The 15,251-nt window shown below is 41.2% G+C and overlaps 1 protein-coding gene and 1 non-coding gene across 2 annotated transcripts in view; both read right to left on the reverse strand.

The window, feature by feature from the left end:
* Positions 1–11,583, reverse strand: part of LOC115819947 (NACHT, LRR and PYD domains-containing protein 3-like) — a 29,493-nt gene extending 17,910 nt beyond the window's left edge. The window contains exons 1-6 of the mRNA XM_030783405.1: positions 11,501–11,583; positions 8,452–8,568; positions 4,689–4,791; positions 4,324–4,519; positions 2,242–4,057; positions 428–601 (exon numbers count right to left, since the gene is read on the reverse strand). Coding sequence (XP_030639265.1) covers positions 428–601; positions 2,242–4,057; positions 4,324–4,519; positions 4,689–4,791; positions 8,452–8,568; positions 11,501–11,583 — 2,489 coding nt within the window. The remainder of the gene's footprint in view (positions 1–427; positions 602–2,241; positions 4,058–4,323; positions 4,520–4,688; positions 4,792–8,451; positions 8,569–11,500) is intronic.
* LOC115827105 (U6 spliceosomal RNA) lies at positions 10,877–10,983 on the reverse strand. The gene has a single exon (XR_004025857.1). It is a non-coding gene; the product is annotated as a U6 spliceosomal RNA (small nuclear RNA).
* Positions 11,584–15,251: the final 3,668 nt, after the last annotated feature.

Here is a 15,251-nt window from a genome sequence, read left to right on the forward strand (position 1 = left end):
TTCATTATTTCACCTAGTTTAACACAAAGACATCAAAATAGTTGATATGCTTGATAAATTCAACATTAAGAAGCTTAAGTTGACATATTAAATCACCAATATCATAAACAGTTCAATCAATTTTGTCGCTGAACTCAGGGCACAATTCTCCTTTGGAGAGTAAGTTAATTCACTGCCTAACAGGGCAGAAGTGAATTCTACATCTGGAAATCATGGTTAGAATATGCCAAGTCTTAAATGTGCCAAGCGACCAGAGATTCAAAGAAACACAACAGACAGTGTCCTGCTGAGTGAGTGTGTTAGCAATCGTTCCTCTCAGCGTTTAATTTTCTATCGCTGCTATTCTTATATGACTTTTGTCATGCTAAGCAAGTTGTAGTAAGAAAACACACGGTGATGTGGAAGGTGAACTTGTGGCTAATCCTACCTCAGGGTCTCCAGTTTACATTGTGGATTTTTCAGTTGGGAAGCAAGAAACTGCACTCCTGAATCTTGTATTTTATTCTTGCTCAGGTCCAGCTCTCTCAGACTGGAGGAGTTTGAGCTGAGTACTGTGGTAAGAGTTAAACAGCTCTCCTTTGTTAGATCACAGTCGTCCAGTCTGAAATTAAAATAATGTGAGACATATAGTTATCATTTTGCCACATACCAAACATAATACTTTAATCAAGTCTGTACTGACATCACACCAATATGATCTGCTTATTCACTATCATGTCAAACACTATATGAGATATGCACTAATAAAGAAGTGATTTGCCTGTGTATAATGACAAGAAATGAACTTTGCACTTCATGGTTTATTGGAAACACTTGGTAATAATCCACAATAACAATTCTGTTACTCCTACACAACATTATGTAAAAAGCAGTGTCAGTAGCTTTATAATTATTTTAAGAAGTCTCAGAAATCTCTTCTTTATTATTTATTCAGAGCATATTAGTTAGTAATGTGTTTATGTATGGCATATGATGAATAAATTAACCCCTTAGGGCTATGACATATATCAAGGAGAAGTTACATATAATAATTTATTTATACAAAAGGGAACTGAAAAGAGAATATGCTTCTCTTTTTCCCCTGCATCATGATATATTAAAATATAGTTTGAAATGCTTTTTTAAACACAGAGATAACACAACCATATACTGCATGAAACCTAAATTTACCCAAGAATGTCTTAAACAGATGTTTGAGATGATATTTACATTATACCAATTCATTTATATGTAGCTTTGTATTTCAATTGGTGTTCAATGTTTCACATATTTTTATTTAACATTGTTACGTGCGGCGCATTTGTGTGTGGTTGCATCTTGTTCGCGTCTTGTGTTTTCTCTCTCTCTCTCTCTCTACCCTCTCCTATCACCTGACGCAGGGATCCAGCGGTGGCGCGAACAGCTGCCACTCCCCACCTGGCCTGGTGTTGCGTCCCACCTCCGTGTTCCCAGCCAGCCAACCAAAGATGGGGTGCCCCTCATCGGATGGCCAACCGGAGATAGGGCGCGGAAATTTAAAGATGCCGGTTTTTAACTGTTGGTAGATTTCGGTCTCGTTGCGTTCGCTCGTGTGCTCTCTTTCGTGTTATAATTGCTAGCTGTGTATCGTGTTTGACTTTTGGTTATTGTTTGACTATGGTTTTGGATTACGGATTGGTTTTGGTTGCTTTCGATTGGCGTGGGGAGAAGAACAGGTAAGAAGGGGATCCCCGCGCTAGGAGTTAACTGTGTATAGGGGTTAGGTTAGAGGCGGGTGGCACTATCGTATGTTTTGTTTTGTAGGCAGTGAGTGTAGTTAGGTTTATTTTGGCTCTGCCACCTTTTTTTGTTTCTCGTAGTTGAGTGTGTGTTTTCCGTAGGCAGTTAGGGTGGTTTCTGTTCTATTTCGTTCATTCCTTTGGCACCGTCTGTAGTTCTCTCCCCTCTCCGTGTTCATGTGTAAATATTTCTGTATATATATATATATTCTTGTAAATATTCCTTTGTTCACTTTGTAAATATCTTTAATACATTGCACTTTATTTATTGTACATTGCTCCCGTGTCCGTGTGTTTTTCCCCTCGCACCGTCCCAATCCGACACTGGTGGTGGGTTTCTTTATGCTACGTCCCTGCATCATACCCCTAGACTCAACTCACCATCTGGGACGTAACAAACATACACATTCCAGTGTAAAAGTTGAGCAATCATTAAGACAGCACATTGTATTACTCAGGTGTGTGGGCAACAGATTGTACTTACAAAGCTTTTGTGGCTGCTTTGACCACTGGCAGGAGTCTCTTAAGACACTCATCTGACCTGATGAACTTTTTAAGGTCAAACACCTCCATCTGCTCCTCTGATGTCAGTAACACAAAGACCAGAGCTGACCACTGAGCAGGTGAGAGCTGGGCACTAGAGAGACTTCCAGAGCTCAGGTGGTTTTGGATCTCCTCCACTAGAGATTTGTCATTTAGTTCATTCAGACAGTGGAACAGATTGATGGATCTCTCTGCAGAGGGATTCTCGTTGAGCTTGTCCTTGATGTATCTGACTATTTCTTCCTTGCCCTCTGAGCTGCCTCCTGTCTGTGTCAGTAAACCCTGTAAGAGCCTCTGATTGGACTCCAGTGAGAGACCAAGAAGGAAGCGGAGAAAAAGGTCAAGGTGTCCACTCTCACTCTCCAAAGCCTTATCCACTGCTTTCTTGAGCAATCCAGTCACTGTGTTACTTTCATTCTCCAGTGACGTGTCCTGGTCAGCAAAAACATTTTTTTGGTGTTTGTCAATAGACATGTATGCATACAAAGCGGCAATAAACTCCTGAATACTCAGATGCACAAAGCAGAACACAGTAGCAAGAAACACCCCAGAGTCCTCTTTAAAGATCTGTGTGCACATTCCTGAGTACACAGATGCGTCGTTCACACTAATGCCACAATCTGTTAGGTCGCTTTCAGTGAAAATCAGATTGTTTCTTAACAGGTTTTGAAAAGCCAGACGTCCCAGAGCCAGAATGCTCTTTTCATCCCACTGTGTGTCCAAATAATATTTCTCCCCATACTTCTCAGTCTTTTGTCTGGTCTGAAAGATCAGAAAGTGCGAGTACATTTGTGTTAGTGTCTTTAAGATTTGCTGTTTGTCAGTACTGTCTGATTCTTGAGTTTGCAGTTTGTCAGTGGTGTCTGTTTCTTCCAATATTCTTTCAAGAACAGTGGCTGAGATCCAACAGAAGACTGGGATGTGGCACATGATGTAGAGGCTCCGTGATTGTTTCATGTGTGAGATGACTCTGTCAGCCAGTTTCTCATCAGTGATTCTCTTTCTGAAGTACTCCTCTCTCTGTGTGTCATTAAACCCGCGTATCTCGGCCACCTGGTCAATACAGTCAGGAGGGATGTGACTGGCTGCTGCAGGTCTGGTAGTTATCCATATGAGAGCAGAGGGAAGCAGATTTCCCTTGATGAGGTTTGTCAGAAGAACATCCACTGAGGTTGGTGCAGTTATGTCAGACCAGATCTCATTTTTCTTGAACTCCAGAGGATGTCGACATTCATCCAGGCCATCAAAGACAAACAGGACTTTGTACTTCTTATTCTTGGTAAGCATCAGTCCTCTGGTCTCTGGGAAAAATTGATGAAGAATGTCCATAAAACTGTATTTTTCCTTCTTCAAGTTCAGCTCCCGGAAAGGAAGTGGAAAAATCAACTCGATGTCCTGATTTGCATTTCCTTTTGCCCAGTCCAGAATGAACTTCTGCACAGAGATTGATTTTCCAATGCCAGCAACTCCCTTTGTAAGCACAGTTCTGATGTTTTTTTCTTGTCCAGGTAATGGTTTAAAGATATTGTTGCACTCAATCAGTTTCTCTTCTGTTTCTAGACTCCCAGATGCTTTCTCAATATGTCTCACTTCATGCTCTTTATTGACTGCACCACTTCCGCCCTCTGTGATGTAGAGGTCTGTGTAAATCTTTTCCAGTAGTTTAGAGCTCCCTTGCTTTGCTATTCCTTCAAACACACTTTCATACTTCCTCTTCAGATTTGATTTAAGCTCACGCTGACACATCTCAATTGGACCTAATAAATATGTTGAAAATCAATATGTTAAGTTGAGCATTACCGCTGTATATGGAGTACATATACATTATCTCCTACCCCACTGTGAGGCAGAGACACGATACACGATACACTGAGCCAATAATTGATAGTACAATCTGTGAAATAGTCTGAGAAATATTATAAGCAAGAGATTGAATATAAAACACCTAAAACAATTATTTTGTTATTTGAGTTGAAGAAATCCCATTTCTGGTCTCTGACTACATGTTAAACAGATTTCTTACATTTCTCTAGAGTATCTGCGAGGTCATTGTGGTTCATCTTCTTCAGAAAGTGCAGTGTGATGTTCAGAGCCCCCTCTCTGGCTCTGTAGTTGTCATCTGCTTCCCTGTCAGAGTATTTTATCTTTTCTTTTTTCAGAAATTTCTTAAACCTGTCCAGCTCACGCTTCATAAATACCATTACTTTTTTCTCAAGTTCCTTTGACAAAACACAGGGAGAAAAAAAGCAAAGGAACAAACAGGAGTTATAAAATCCAGCAACTTCGTTCATATCATTAAGGGTGATCACTTTCGCCTTAATATTGCAACCAGCTAAAAGAGAGTGAAAGGCTAAGAGGTATATTCATATGAAATAGTTTTAGTCTTACAAGGAAGGTGTAGAATAGATCTTCATGAAACTTCTTCTTGAGAGCATGATTTTTCATGCGTTCACATTCCTCGAACACAAAGCTGTGTTCCTTCATAAGCTTTCTGGAGAGTAGAATGAATAATATTTTACACTGTGTGGTGATATGCAAAAATACTGAGGTATTAGAGAAGCTAAAATCAGGTACTCATATTAAGCAATGAAAGTTTTTACTTAATGAGGTTTCTGATTCTGGACTACTGATATCTATTTGTTAATCTCATTCAAAAATGAAAGTTATATATTCATTTTGTTTCTGACTGATTAAGAAAGTTATTTCAATTTTTTAAGTTAATCAGTTTTGTTAGGGTAAGTAAATATATAGCCCTGTGATCAGTATTACAATATTTACTGTTTGTTGTGGTGATAATTTATTTCTGTTTCTACATTTCATACTTCAGTATAACCCTGTGATCCAGATAGTTCTCAGTATCTGTGTGTGTAGTGTGTCTCTCTATGAAGAAAGAACTTAAGGAATTTGGGTTTGGAAAGACTAGGGAACAATATAGACACACAATAATCTTTGTAAAGTGGGAGAGAAAGAGACTCAGAGCTGACTTCTCAGGTACAAGTGAGGATCTTGGGCTTTCACCTCCAGTTTTCTGAAGCTTTTTACATACTTAAATAATTAAAATGTCTGCCAAGCAGAGACCAGTTTAAACCTTACTTTCCATGTGTGGTTTGATGGGTAACAAGAGGGTGGTTTAGAGTTATGCAACCATTGTTACATCCTTTGTTACACTGTTCCAACCCTGCCCAAGGTACATTTTGTTACAACAGCAATAAAATTATTATAATTATTACTTCAATACTACTACTACTTGGTGTAATTATTGACTCCAGTCTTTCATTTGAAGCTCATGTACATAGTATTACCAGGATAGCCTTCTTTCATCTTAGAAATATTAACAGGATAAGAAATGTATTGTCATTTCAAGATGCTGAAAAATTGGTTCATGCTTTCATTACCTCTAGGTTAGACTACTGTAATGCCTTACTGTCTGGTTGTTCTAATAGGTGTATAAATAAGCTACACTTAGTTCAAAATGCAGCAGCCAGAGTTCTTATTAGAACCAAAAGATATGATCATATCACCCCTACCTTATCCACACTGCACTGGCTCCCAGTCAAATCTCGTATTGATTATAAAATCTTACTATTAACATATAGAGCACTAAATGGTCTTGCGCCACAGTACCTGCGCGAACTCCTGGTCTTTTATGATCCACCACGCCTACTTAGGTCAAAAGGTGCAGGCTATTTGTTGGTACCTCGAGTTGTGATGGCTACAGCAGGGGGCAGAGCCTTCTCTTACAGAGCCCCACAGTTATGGAACAGCCTCCCAATTAATGTTCAAGACTCAGACACAGTCTCTATGTTTAAGTCAAGGCTGAAAACTTATCTGTTTAGCCAAGCCTTTTGCTAACAGCTCTTTACTAGGCAAAGGAGCAGATCTGGAGGGTTCTTGGACATAGAATGTTTGGTGACCTGGGATGTTTGGATGCTGTCGCCCCCCCCACTCTAACATGTTCACTCAGGTTTGTTGACGGTGGAATGGGTGGCTGCCTTGTGTCCCAGAGTGCCATCATGCCCGTGTTATCTTCTAGCTCTCCCTTTTAACTATGCTGTAATAGCTAGTCTTGCTGGAGTCTCTGCCTGCATTCGGCACATGATGTATATTTTCCCTTAACCATTAGGCCTATGTGGAAATGAACATCTAACAATCTCTCTCTCTCTCTCTCTCTCTCTCTTCTTTCTCTCTCTCTCTCTCTCTCTCTCTGTCGAGCCACACATGCTACTTGCCACACATGCTACTCCTGAGATACCAGTGGTTCTGACTCCTCCCGCCCTGTGGACCAATCCATCCTGGTGTTATCATCTTTCATCCCCCTGTCAGCCTCCTGTCAGCATCGCCATCCCCTTTGTTCCAATTTACTTGCAATTGTAACTGCCCACTGGGTCAGCGCCTATTGCACACCTGTCTGGCCAAGGAGGGGTCTCCTCTCTCTGTGGTCCTTCTCAAGATTTCTCCCATTTTCACATTTCCCTTTTGGGTTTTTGGGGAGTTTTTTCTTGCCCGCCATGAGGATTAAGTCAGGGGGTGCCGTCCTGTCTTGATTTGACTGTTGTGGCCTGTAAAGCCCTTTGAGACTGTAAACAGTGATATTGGGCTCTAAATAAACTTGAACTTGAAACTTGAAATTAATAATAATGCTTTCTATTTTTTCTGGGTTGTCACCTAATTAAGACTATGCTTTTCATCAAGAAGGTTAATATGATGAGAATAAACTACTGCCCAACTGATATTACACTTGTCATGTCTGTATTATACTGATCCTCTGATATTTAGGGCTGACTCTCTTTTGTACTCTTAATGGGTCAGCATTTGTACATGTATCACTATCTGGCTATGAATATATTCATAACCATTGTCTTAGATCTTACATCATGTTCTGTGAAATATACTCTGGTTTAAATACAAAGCAGTGATGAAGCAGTCTTTTTCTTATTAGGCACTTCTTGAGTGTGCATTTTTGAGCAATACGAATCTTGCTTCATTGTTTTTGTTGTATACTTTGCAGTAGCTGTTGTTTTGACTGTAGAATATGGGATGCCCCCATGTGGCAGCTGACATGTTTTGTGCCTGCTGTTTAACATTGAATAATGTTTATAATGCTTATATATTTTTGTTATATGTTTGGTGTGTAAATTTCCATAAAAAATAATACATATTTGTGTATAATGGGTTTTTCTGTTGGTTAACAGTTTGTCCTTGTATTGTGTTTGTAAGGTTTATATTCATGAATGCCAATATGTTTGTTAATGCTGACATGGAAATTATTTCCACTTCTTAGTTTTCATTATGTTGATATCTGTAAACACACAAACACAGACAAAGGAACACAAAGTCTATTCAAATACATGCCTCTCTATTAGAATTGGGGCTGTGACAGTTTTGTATTGGAACTAGGAACCGTAGTTTTCAGTCCTTGGTTAATGATGCGTCTATAGTGAACCAGAGATTTTTGCTTTTTTCACCTTAGCTCTTGTTAGTCAAATATTTTTTCCTTGAAATGATGCCATGTATACGAGAGCATATCTCATGGTATTTGTGCTTTTGTAATTACTTAAATGCATAAGTTTAAGTAATTACATTAAAGACATTGAAGGAGTGCTTTGACTGATCAAAATAAGAAGAGAGGAGACAATTCAAAGAAAATTGAAATCATGCCAGTCTATACAAGGCTCTGTAGATCTTCTCTTATGCTTTATGTAATACTGCATACTTAGACAATGAATTCTCCACTGGCTTATCACATATAGCACTACCTCACTGAATGCAGTTTGACTGTTAGTTGTAAATGAATCAATGCTGCAAAGCAGGGACTCAGACACAAATAAAACTAACTGGCCTTGCATTTTTCAAGGACACCAATGAAAACTATTTCTGCTACATTCCCAAGAATGGCAAAGTGTTTCAAAAAGTGAAAGGTGCAGCAAATGCACCAAATATGATTGTATGTTAGGCTGTGCTTTCTGCATGCCTGGTTTCTCTGAAGAAACATTTCTCTGAAGCATCATGTCAGCCCACATTTAAATTCATTGAATGGTTCATTCTAAGTGTTTGTGTTGCTGTTGGACTGAAAATCCAGTCAGAATATGACCAGCCCTATGAAGAATTCACATTAATCTGGGGATGAGATTGCAGGAGTAGCTCAAACTACCTTTTCTCAGAGGGCAGATCTCCCTCTTTGAGGTCAGGTCGGACGCCTTCTTCTGAGCGGTCACTCTCCATGGACACACAGCTCTGTGTAGGTGACTCTGATCTCTCCTCCATGGCACTAAGGAAAAGAAAGAAGAATTTGAGAGCCACAGTATGTTGTTGTGGGTTAACACATAGACTCACAGATACCACATATGTAACCCCCAACACACAATTCACACACTGACATGGTAGAGGCACATATAGGAATGCTCCCTTTCAAAGCTACCTATGTCTGTATGTGATGAAGCAGTCACACTGCACAGTTTTTTGTGTTTCTTTTCTTGAACAATATATGTATTAATTTTCAACAATAGTAAGGCAAATAGACAAACATTAACAAGACAATATTGAGATAAAACATAATTGACAAAAGGTTACTGTGAATGAAATAAACTAAATAAAATGCACAAATCCAAAATACACAGGTGAAAAGTAGAATAAATGGATAAAGTTAAGAGAATGAAGGGTAGGGAAAAAAACAGCAACAAAAGGCGACATTCTCCCCTCTGCTTATACCCAACCTCACATCTCTTAAATATTCAAATATTTCCCATTTCCTCAGTCTCTTTTAGTGCTTCAGACAAATCCATATATTCCATAAAGAAAATGAATGGTTCCCATATGGAATAAAAGGTCTCCCTTTCACCCTTCAAAATATAAGTAATTTTCCCCATTGACAGGCAGGAAGAGCCAATGACCTAAGTGCAGTCTAATTACATTTTTCCATGATAATTCTACGAGGCATTTTGCATGGAGCAAGCATTTGTTAATAAGTGCTTTCTTTTTCTTTTGGAAAATTGGGTCATTTGGATATATGCCTAGTATGAACAATTTAAGGGTATAGAGGTAGATTTATGTGCAGCATATTATATATTGCCCGCAATATCTCCCTCCAGAACTTTGTAATCTCTTTGCACTCCCGCATACAATGAAAAAGTGTTCCTTTTTCTTGTTTAATGCATTAATTAATGCATGTGTCTGGGATATTTTCGTTATATTTGTGTAGTTTGACGGGAGTTATGTATGTGTGCATTAGCCAATTAAATTGTAATAGCAGCAACCTTGTATTCACCGTTTGAGTATGGGCCTCTAAGCATACATCACCCCACTCCCCCAAGGAGATCTCCTCCTGCATATCCTCCCTCCAAGCATTCAGCTGGCCTATATAAACTACTGCTATATAAATCGCTTGAGACTGCATCCTCCAGAATGTATGGATGTATGTGCAGGGGTGGGGGGTGGGGGTGGGGGTGTACAGTTAACTTCTGACTTTGGGTTGCCTCAATAAAACTGACTTGCACATATTTAAGAAAAAAAATTTGTGCGGGATATCGAATTTTGCTTTAATTTCTTCAAATGTCACCATTGAACAGATCCTCAACCTTACCTAACCCATTGCTCACCCAAAAGCGAAATCCTGCATCAGTTCTCCCCAGTTAAAAATGGTCATTTCTGCAGATAGGGCTGAAGCGGGATAAAGAATGTTTTTTTCTCCTAGTATTTCCGGTACCTTGTACCAAACATTAATCATGTTTAAAACAATGGGACTTCTGTTTTTTCCCGAAGTTTTCTAATGTTTGTTGAGCAAATATACAACCCGAGTGGTAGATTAAGAGTAAGGGCAAATGATTCTATATCTACCCACACAGGGAGCGGCTCTGAGGAAAAATAAAACATCATTGTTCGTAATTGTGCAGCCCAATAGTAACACTGAAAGTTCGGGGCTTTAAGTCCCCCCTGTCATATGGCAGGTACAGCAGGGTTAAACGGAGCCTGTGGTGTCTATTATTCCATATAAAATGTGTACAAATTTTCTTTAGCTTCATGAAAAGTGATGGTGGCAGAGGTAAAGGGATATTTTGAAATAAATAAAATAGTTTGGGAAGGATATTCATCTTAGTAATTGATTGTGGAATGGGGTAATAATTGGTTGCAACAATTTTATCAACTTCGGGTACAATATGATTGCCAAGGTAGGTGAAGTAGTCTGTTGAGTTGAATGAAGACATAAAGTTGATAGGTCTGATCCTTTCTGTTTTATTGAGTAGCATCAATAAAGATTTGGAATTGTTTTTTATATATCCAGAAAAGCTTCAGAAAGTCTTGATAACATCCAACAAAGCTGGGATAGATCTTGTTAAGTCTGTTAAGAATAGGATGACATCATCAGCGTAGAGAGCTATTCAACTGTCTATATGACCTAGTCTAATGCCAGAAATGTCACTATGCGACCTGACGGCTAAGGCAAATGGCTCTATGGCCAGAGTGAATAGGAGTGGTGACAGAGAACAGCCTTGACGAGTTCCGTGTAAAATATTGAAGGGTTTAGAGACAATATTGTTAGTAAGAATTTAAGTCATAGTTTGAGTGTAAAGAAGCTTTATAAAAATGAGGAACACCTCATGAATTTGTGTGTCATCCTTGCACAGGGGCCATGCTAATCTTCTCTGTATCGTTGCAATTTTAATATATGTGCAGCCAAAGCGAGCACCACACTGCACAGTTAAAGTTGGTTTGTTCTGTTGAGTCTTAAGTAAAGGAGTTTCAGCTGCTCTGTTTGCCTGAAAATCCTGATTTGAGTCAGGTTTATGCTCACAAAGGCTACACTGGTGACCCCGGTGCTTCTGGCTGACTGTCTCTCTGACATGTTGACAAATGCAAATTCTTTAAAATCACAGTAATGGGAGCGACAAGCTACTTTATCGTTTGCTCAAGTGTAACGAGCTCGTCTCCTCCCCCGCCGACTTCAGCCATTCAGCCATCAGCGTCACCGTTTTTTTAATCATCAGTCTGTTCACTCATCTGCCACACCTATCTTCACTTTCTTACACTCATTCAATCCCCTATTTAAACCTCTCTGTTTTCACAACACTCTGCGAAGTGTACACATGCTATACGTGTATTCCGAGCAGCCCTAGATATGAACCTGATTTGCTTGTTTCAATCTTGAATTCTATCTTGTTTGTTTGCTACAAGAAGTTTTGTTAGTAATTTACTTATTTCAGTACCGTGTTTTCTTTGCTACTTTTGCCTGTTCTGGTTTGTCCTTCCGCATCGCTGCCACCGCCAGTGGGTGGAACAAATCGGCCATTTGTTCAATCTACCAGTGAGGATTGAGAGAAGACTTAGGATGGAATTAGCCTGCCGCGATGAGAACCTGGGTCTGGACTCTCTCATGGCCCTCTCCATCCGGCTAGATCACTTGCTGCAGGAGCGTCATCGGATGTCCAGAGACACCAGACTGCCCATTCCTTCCCTTCCTCACTCTGAGCCTGAGCCCATAGAAGTTGGCAACACTTGTCTGACCATCCGAGAACGGCGTCGAATTGAGCAGGGTCTGTGTCTCTACTGCGGAGAGAGGGGCCATCTGGTGTCTAGTTGCCCAGTTAGACCGGTCCGTCCTCGAGAAATCGGGAGGGAGGCACACGCCCGTAGCACAGTTCCCCGTAATGAGGTAAGCGCTTCCTCCTTCCAGATGTCTGCCCAGCCTTTCTTGCTTCCAGTGATCCTTCAGTATGAGCTGTGCGTCCATGAAGAGTGACTCATCAGATGACTTACCTTCAGAGAGGGAGAGCTGCCCTCTGAGAAAAGGTATTTTGATCTACTCCTACAATCTCATCCCCAGATTAATGTGAATTCTTCATAGGGCTTGGATTATTCGGTGATCCTTCCCTCTTTTTTTCAGCCCTTCTAGATTCGGGGGCAGCAGGGAACTGCATCAGCCACTCCCTGGCTCAGACTCTTCACATACCACTACGTCGTCTGTGAACCTCTGTGTCCATTCATGCCCTCAACGGCCTCTCCGTGAGAAGTGGATTGGTCACTCACATCCCAAGTACAACTCACCATGGGGGTGTTCCATCAGGAGGACATCAAGCTTCTCGTTCTCCCATCATCCACATAACCCCTCATCCTCAGTTTTCCCTGGCTCCAGCATCACAACCCCAGCATCTCATGGACAGACAAAGAAATCACCACCTGGTCTCCGTCCTGTCATCAACATTGTCTTCATCTATTTTGACTTACAAGAGGTTTTCAGTAAACATCAAAGAGGCACTTCAGCAAGGCTCATTCGCCCATCCACTTCACCAGCTTCGGCTGGTTTCTTCTTTGTTGAAAAGAAAGATGGTGGTTTACGTCCCTGTATCGACTACCGAGGGCTGAACTCCATCACGGTGAAGTATCGGTACCCACTTTCTCTAGTTCCATCTGCTACAGAACAACTCCGGAGGTCCCAATTTTTCATGATAATCTGATCCGTATCCGGGAAGGTGACGAGTGGAAAACAGCATTCAGCACTACCTCAGATCATTATGAATATTTAGTTATGCCTTTCGGTTTGGTTAACGCACCCTCTGTCTTCCAGGCCTTTGTGAACGATGTGCTGAGAGACCTATTGGGAAGATTTGTTATCGCCTATATCGACGACATCCTCATCCATTCCACTCTCGGAACACATCACACGTTCTCCAGGTCCTGTCACGCCTCCTAAAACACCAACTCTACGTGAAGGCAGAGAAGTGCGTTTTCCATCAAACCACTGTCTCCTTCCTGGGATACATGATTGTTTTTTTTTTTTGTTTGTTTGTTTTTTTTAAGTTTCAGTGATTGCACACACACACTGTGAACAGCGAGCAGCGAATTTGTCCTCTGCATTTAACCCATCCAACACACCAGTAGTGAACACACACCAGACGCAGGAGCAGTGGGCAGCCTCCTTGGTGAGTGCCCGGGGAGCATTGGGGTTAAGTGCCTTGCTCAAGGGCACACAGCCTGGGAATCGAACCAGCAACCCTCCAGTCACAAGCCCGGTTCTCTACCCTTTAGACCACGGCTGCCCCGGAGATTCCACCGAGATGGAGGAAAAGAAGATTATGGCAGTTACAGCATGGTCAGAACCCAGCACCATAAAAGAACTCCAGCGCTTGGGTTTTGCCAACTTCTACTGCCGTTTCATTCATGGATTCAGCACAGTGTCTGCCCCCCTCTCAGCCTTAAGGGAAAGTCTAGAAACTGTGCAGGACTGGCGCTGCTGGAGCTGCTCTCTGCCTGTTAAAGGAGCGTTTCACCTCGGCTTCCATCCTAAAAATGCCCAACCTGAATAAAACCATCATTGTGAAGGTGGACGCCCTCGACACTGGTGTGGGAGCAGCGTCATGATGAGCCATGAAAACTTTATCCGTGTTCTTTTTTTTTTCTAGAAAGCTGTCCCCAGCTGAGAGGAATTATGACGTGGGCAACTGTGAGCTGCTGTGGCACTTGGTTTATACGCTGAGAAATCAGTGCTGATGACAAGAAAACAGGAAATACTATGATGGCATCATCTCTTTATAAAGAGATGAAAAAAAATCACTAGACGGTTCATTCTAAGTGTTTGTGTTGCTGCTTGTTATATGCGGCGCACTGTGTGTTTTATTTGTATGTCTTGTTTCGTCTGCATCTCTCTCTCTCTCTCCAGGTACCCGGCTATGGCGCACTGGCAGTCACATCTGGCCTGGTTTTGTGCCCCGCCCCCTTCTTTCCTGTTCGACCAACCAGGGAGGGAGTGCCCCTCTTGGTTCAACCAACCAACCGGATGCGGAGCACCAACATTTAAAGAAGCTGGATGTGCTGTGTTTCAGATTCTGATCTCGTTGTTTTGCCTTTGTGCCTTTCGTGTGTTTCTACTATAATTACAAATTTGCCATTCTGTGTACAAGGGGATCCCCGCGGTAGTGTTCACGCTGTTTAGGGTTAGGTTAGAGGCGGGTGCCACTTTTGTATTTTTGTTACTAGATAGCTAGTGTAGTTAGGTTTCCTTTGGCTCTGCCACCTTTTGGTTTTGTAGTCTATTGTGTTTTTTTTTCGGTGTAGACATTTAGGGTAGTTTTTGTTTTACTAGTTTCATTTCTTTGGCTTCATCTGTCGTCCTCTCCCACCCTCGTGTGTTTTTGAGTGTGCTTGTAAACATACCTGTAAATATTCCAAATATATCATGCACTTTTTTTCACATTGATTCCCCATGTCCATGTTTTCCTCCCCCATCACACCAGCACAGGTGGTGGGTTCCTTTATGCTATGTCCCCTCTTCGTACCCCTAGACACCACACTACACCAGGGACATAACACTGCTGTATTGAAAATGCAGTCAGAATATGACCAGCCCTATGAAGAATACACATTAATCTGGGGATGAGATTGGAGGAGTAGCTCAAAATACCTTTTCTCAGAGGGCAGCTCTCCGTCTCTGAAGGTGGGTGGTTTGAAGTCTTTTGATGAGTCACTCTTCATGGACACACAGCTCTGTGTAGGTGACTCTGATCTCTCCTCCATGACACTAAGGAACAGAAAGAACAATTTGAGAGCCATAGTATGTTGTGGTGGGTTAACACATAGACTAACATGCGACATGTAACCCACAACACATAATTCACACACTGACATTATAGAAGCAGATAACTGGCATATAGGGACATTCCCCTTCGATTAAGAAAAGATCAGGCCGAGAGTAGTTTTTGTATTTTACCCATTTAGGCATTACATTATTAGTATTTGTTTGTTTATGCAGGTTCTGTCACAAGCTCTTACAGTCGCTATTTTTTGCATACGGGTAGAGAAATGTTGCGTGTTCAGACACATGAAGAAAACCATTCCATGCACAGCTCTGAACTAGATCTCACCTTTCGGTGTCAGGAAGCTTCTTGGAGAGACTCATTTCAGATGCAGTGCTTCTCTCGCCCTCCCCTGACATTGTCTCAGAGAGCAGAGTGGCTGCAGTCA

Source organism: Chanos chanos, chromosome 1, assembly GCF_902362185.1.
Source record: "Chanos chanos chromosome 1, fChaCha1.1, whole genome shotgun sequence".
NCBI lineage: Eukaryota > Metazoa > Chordata > Actinopteri > Gonorynchiformes > Chanidae > Chanos > Chanos chanos.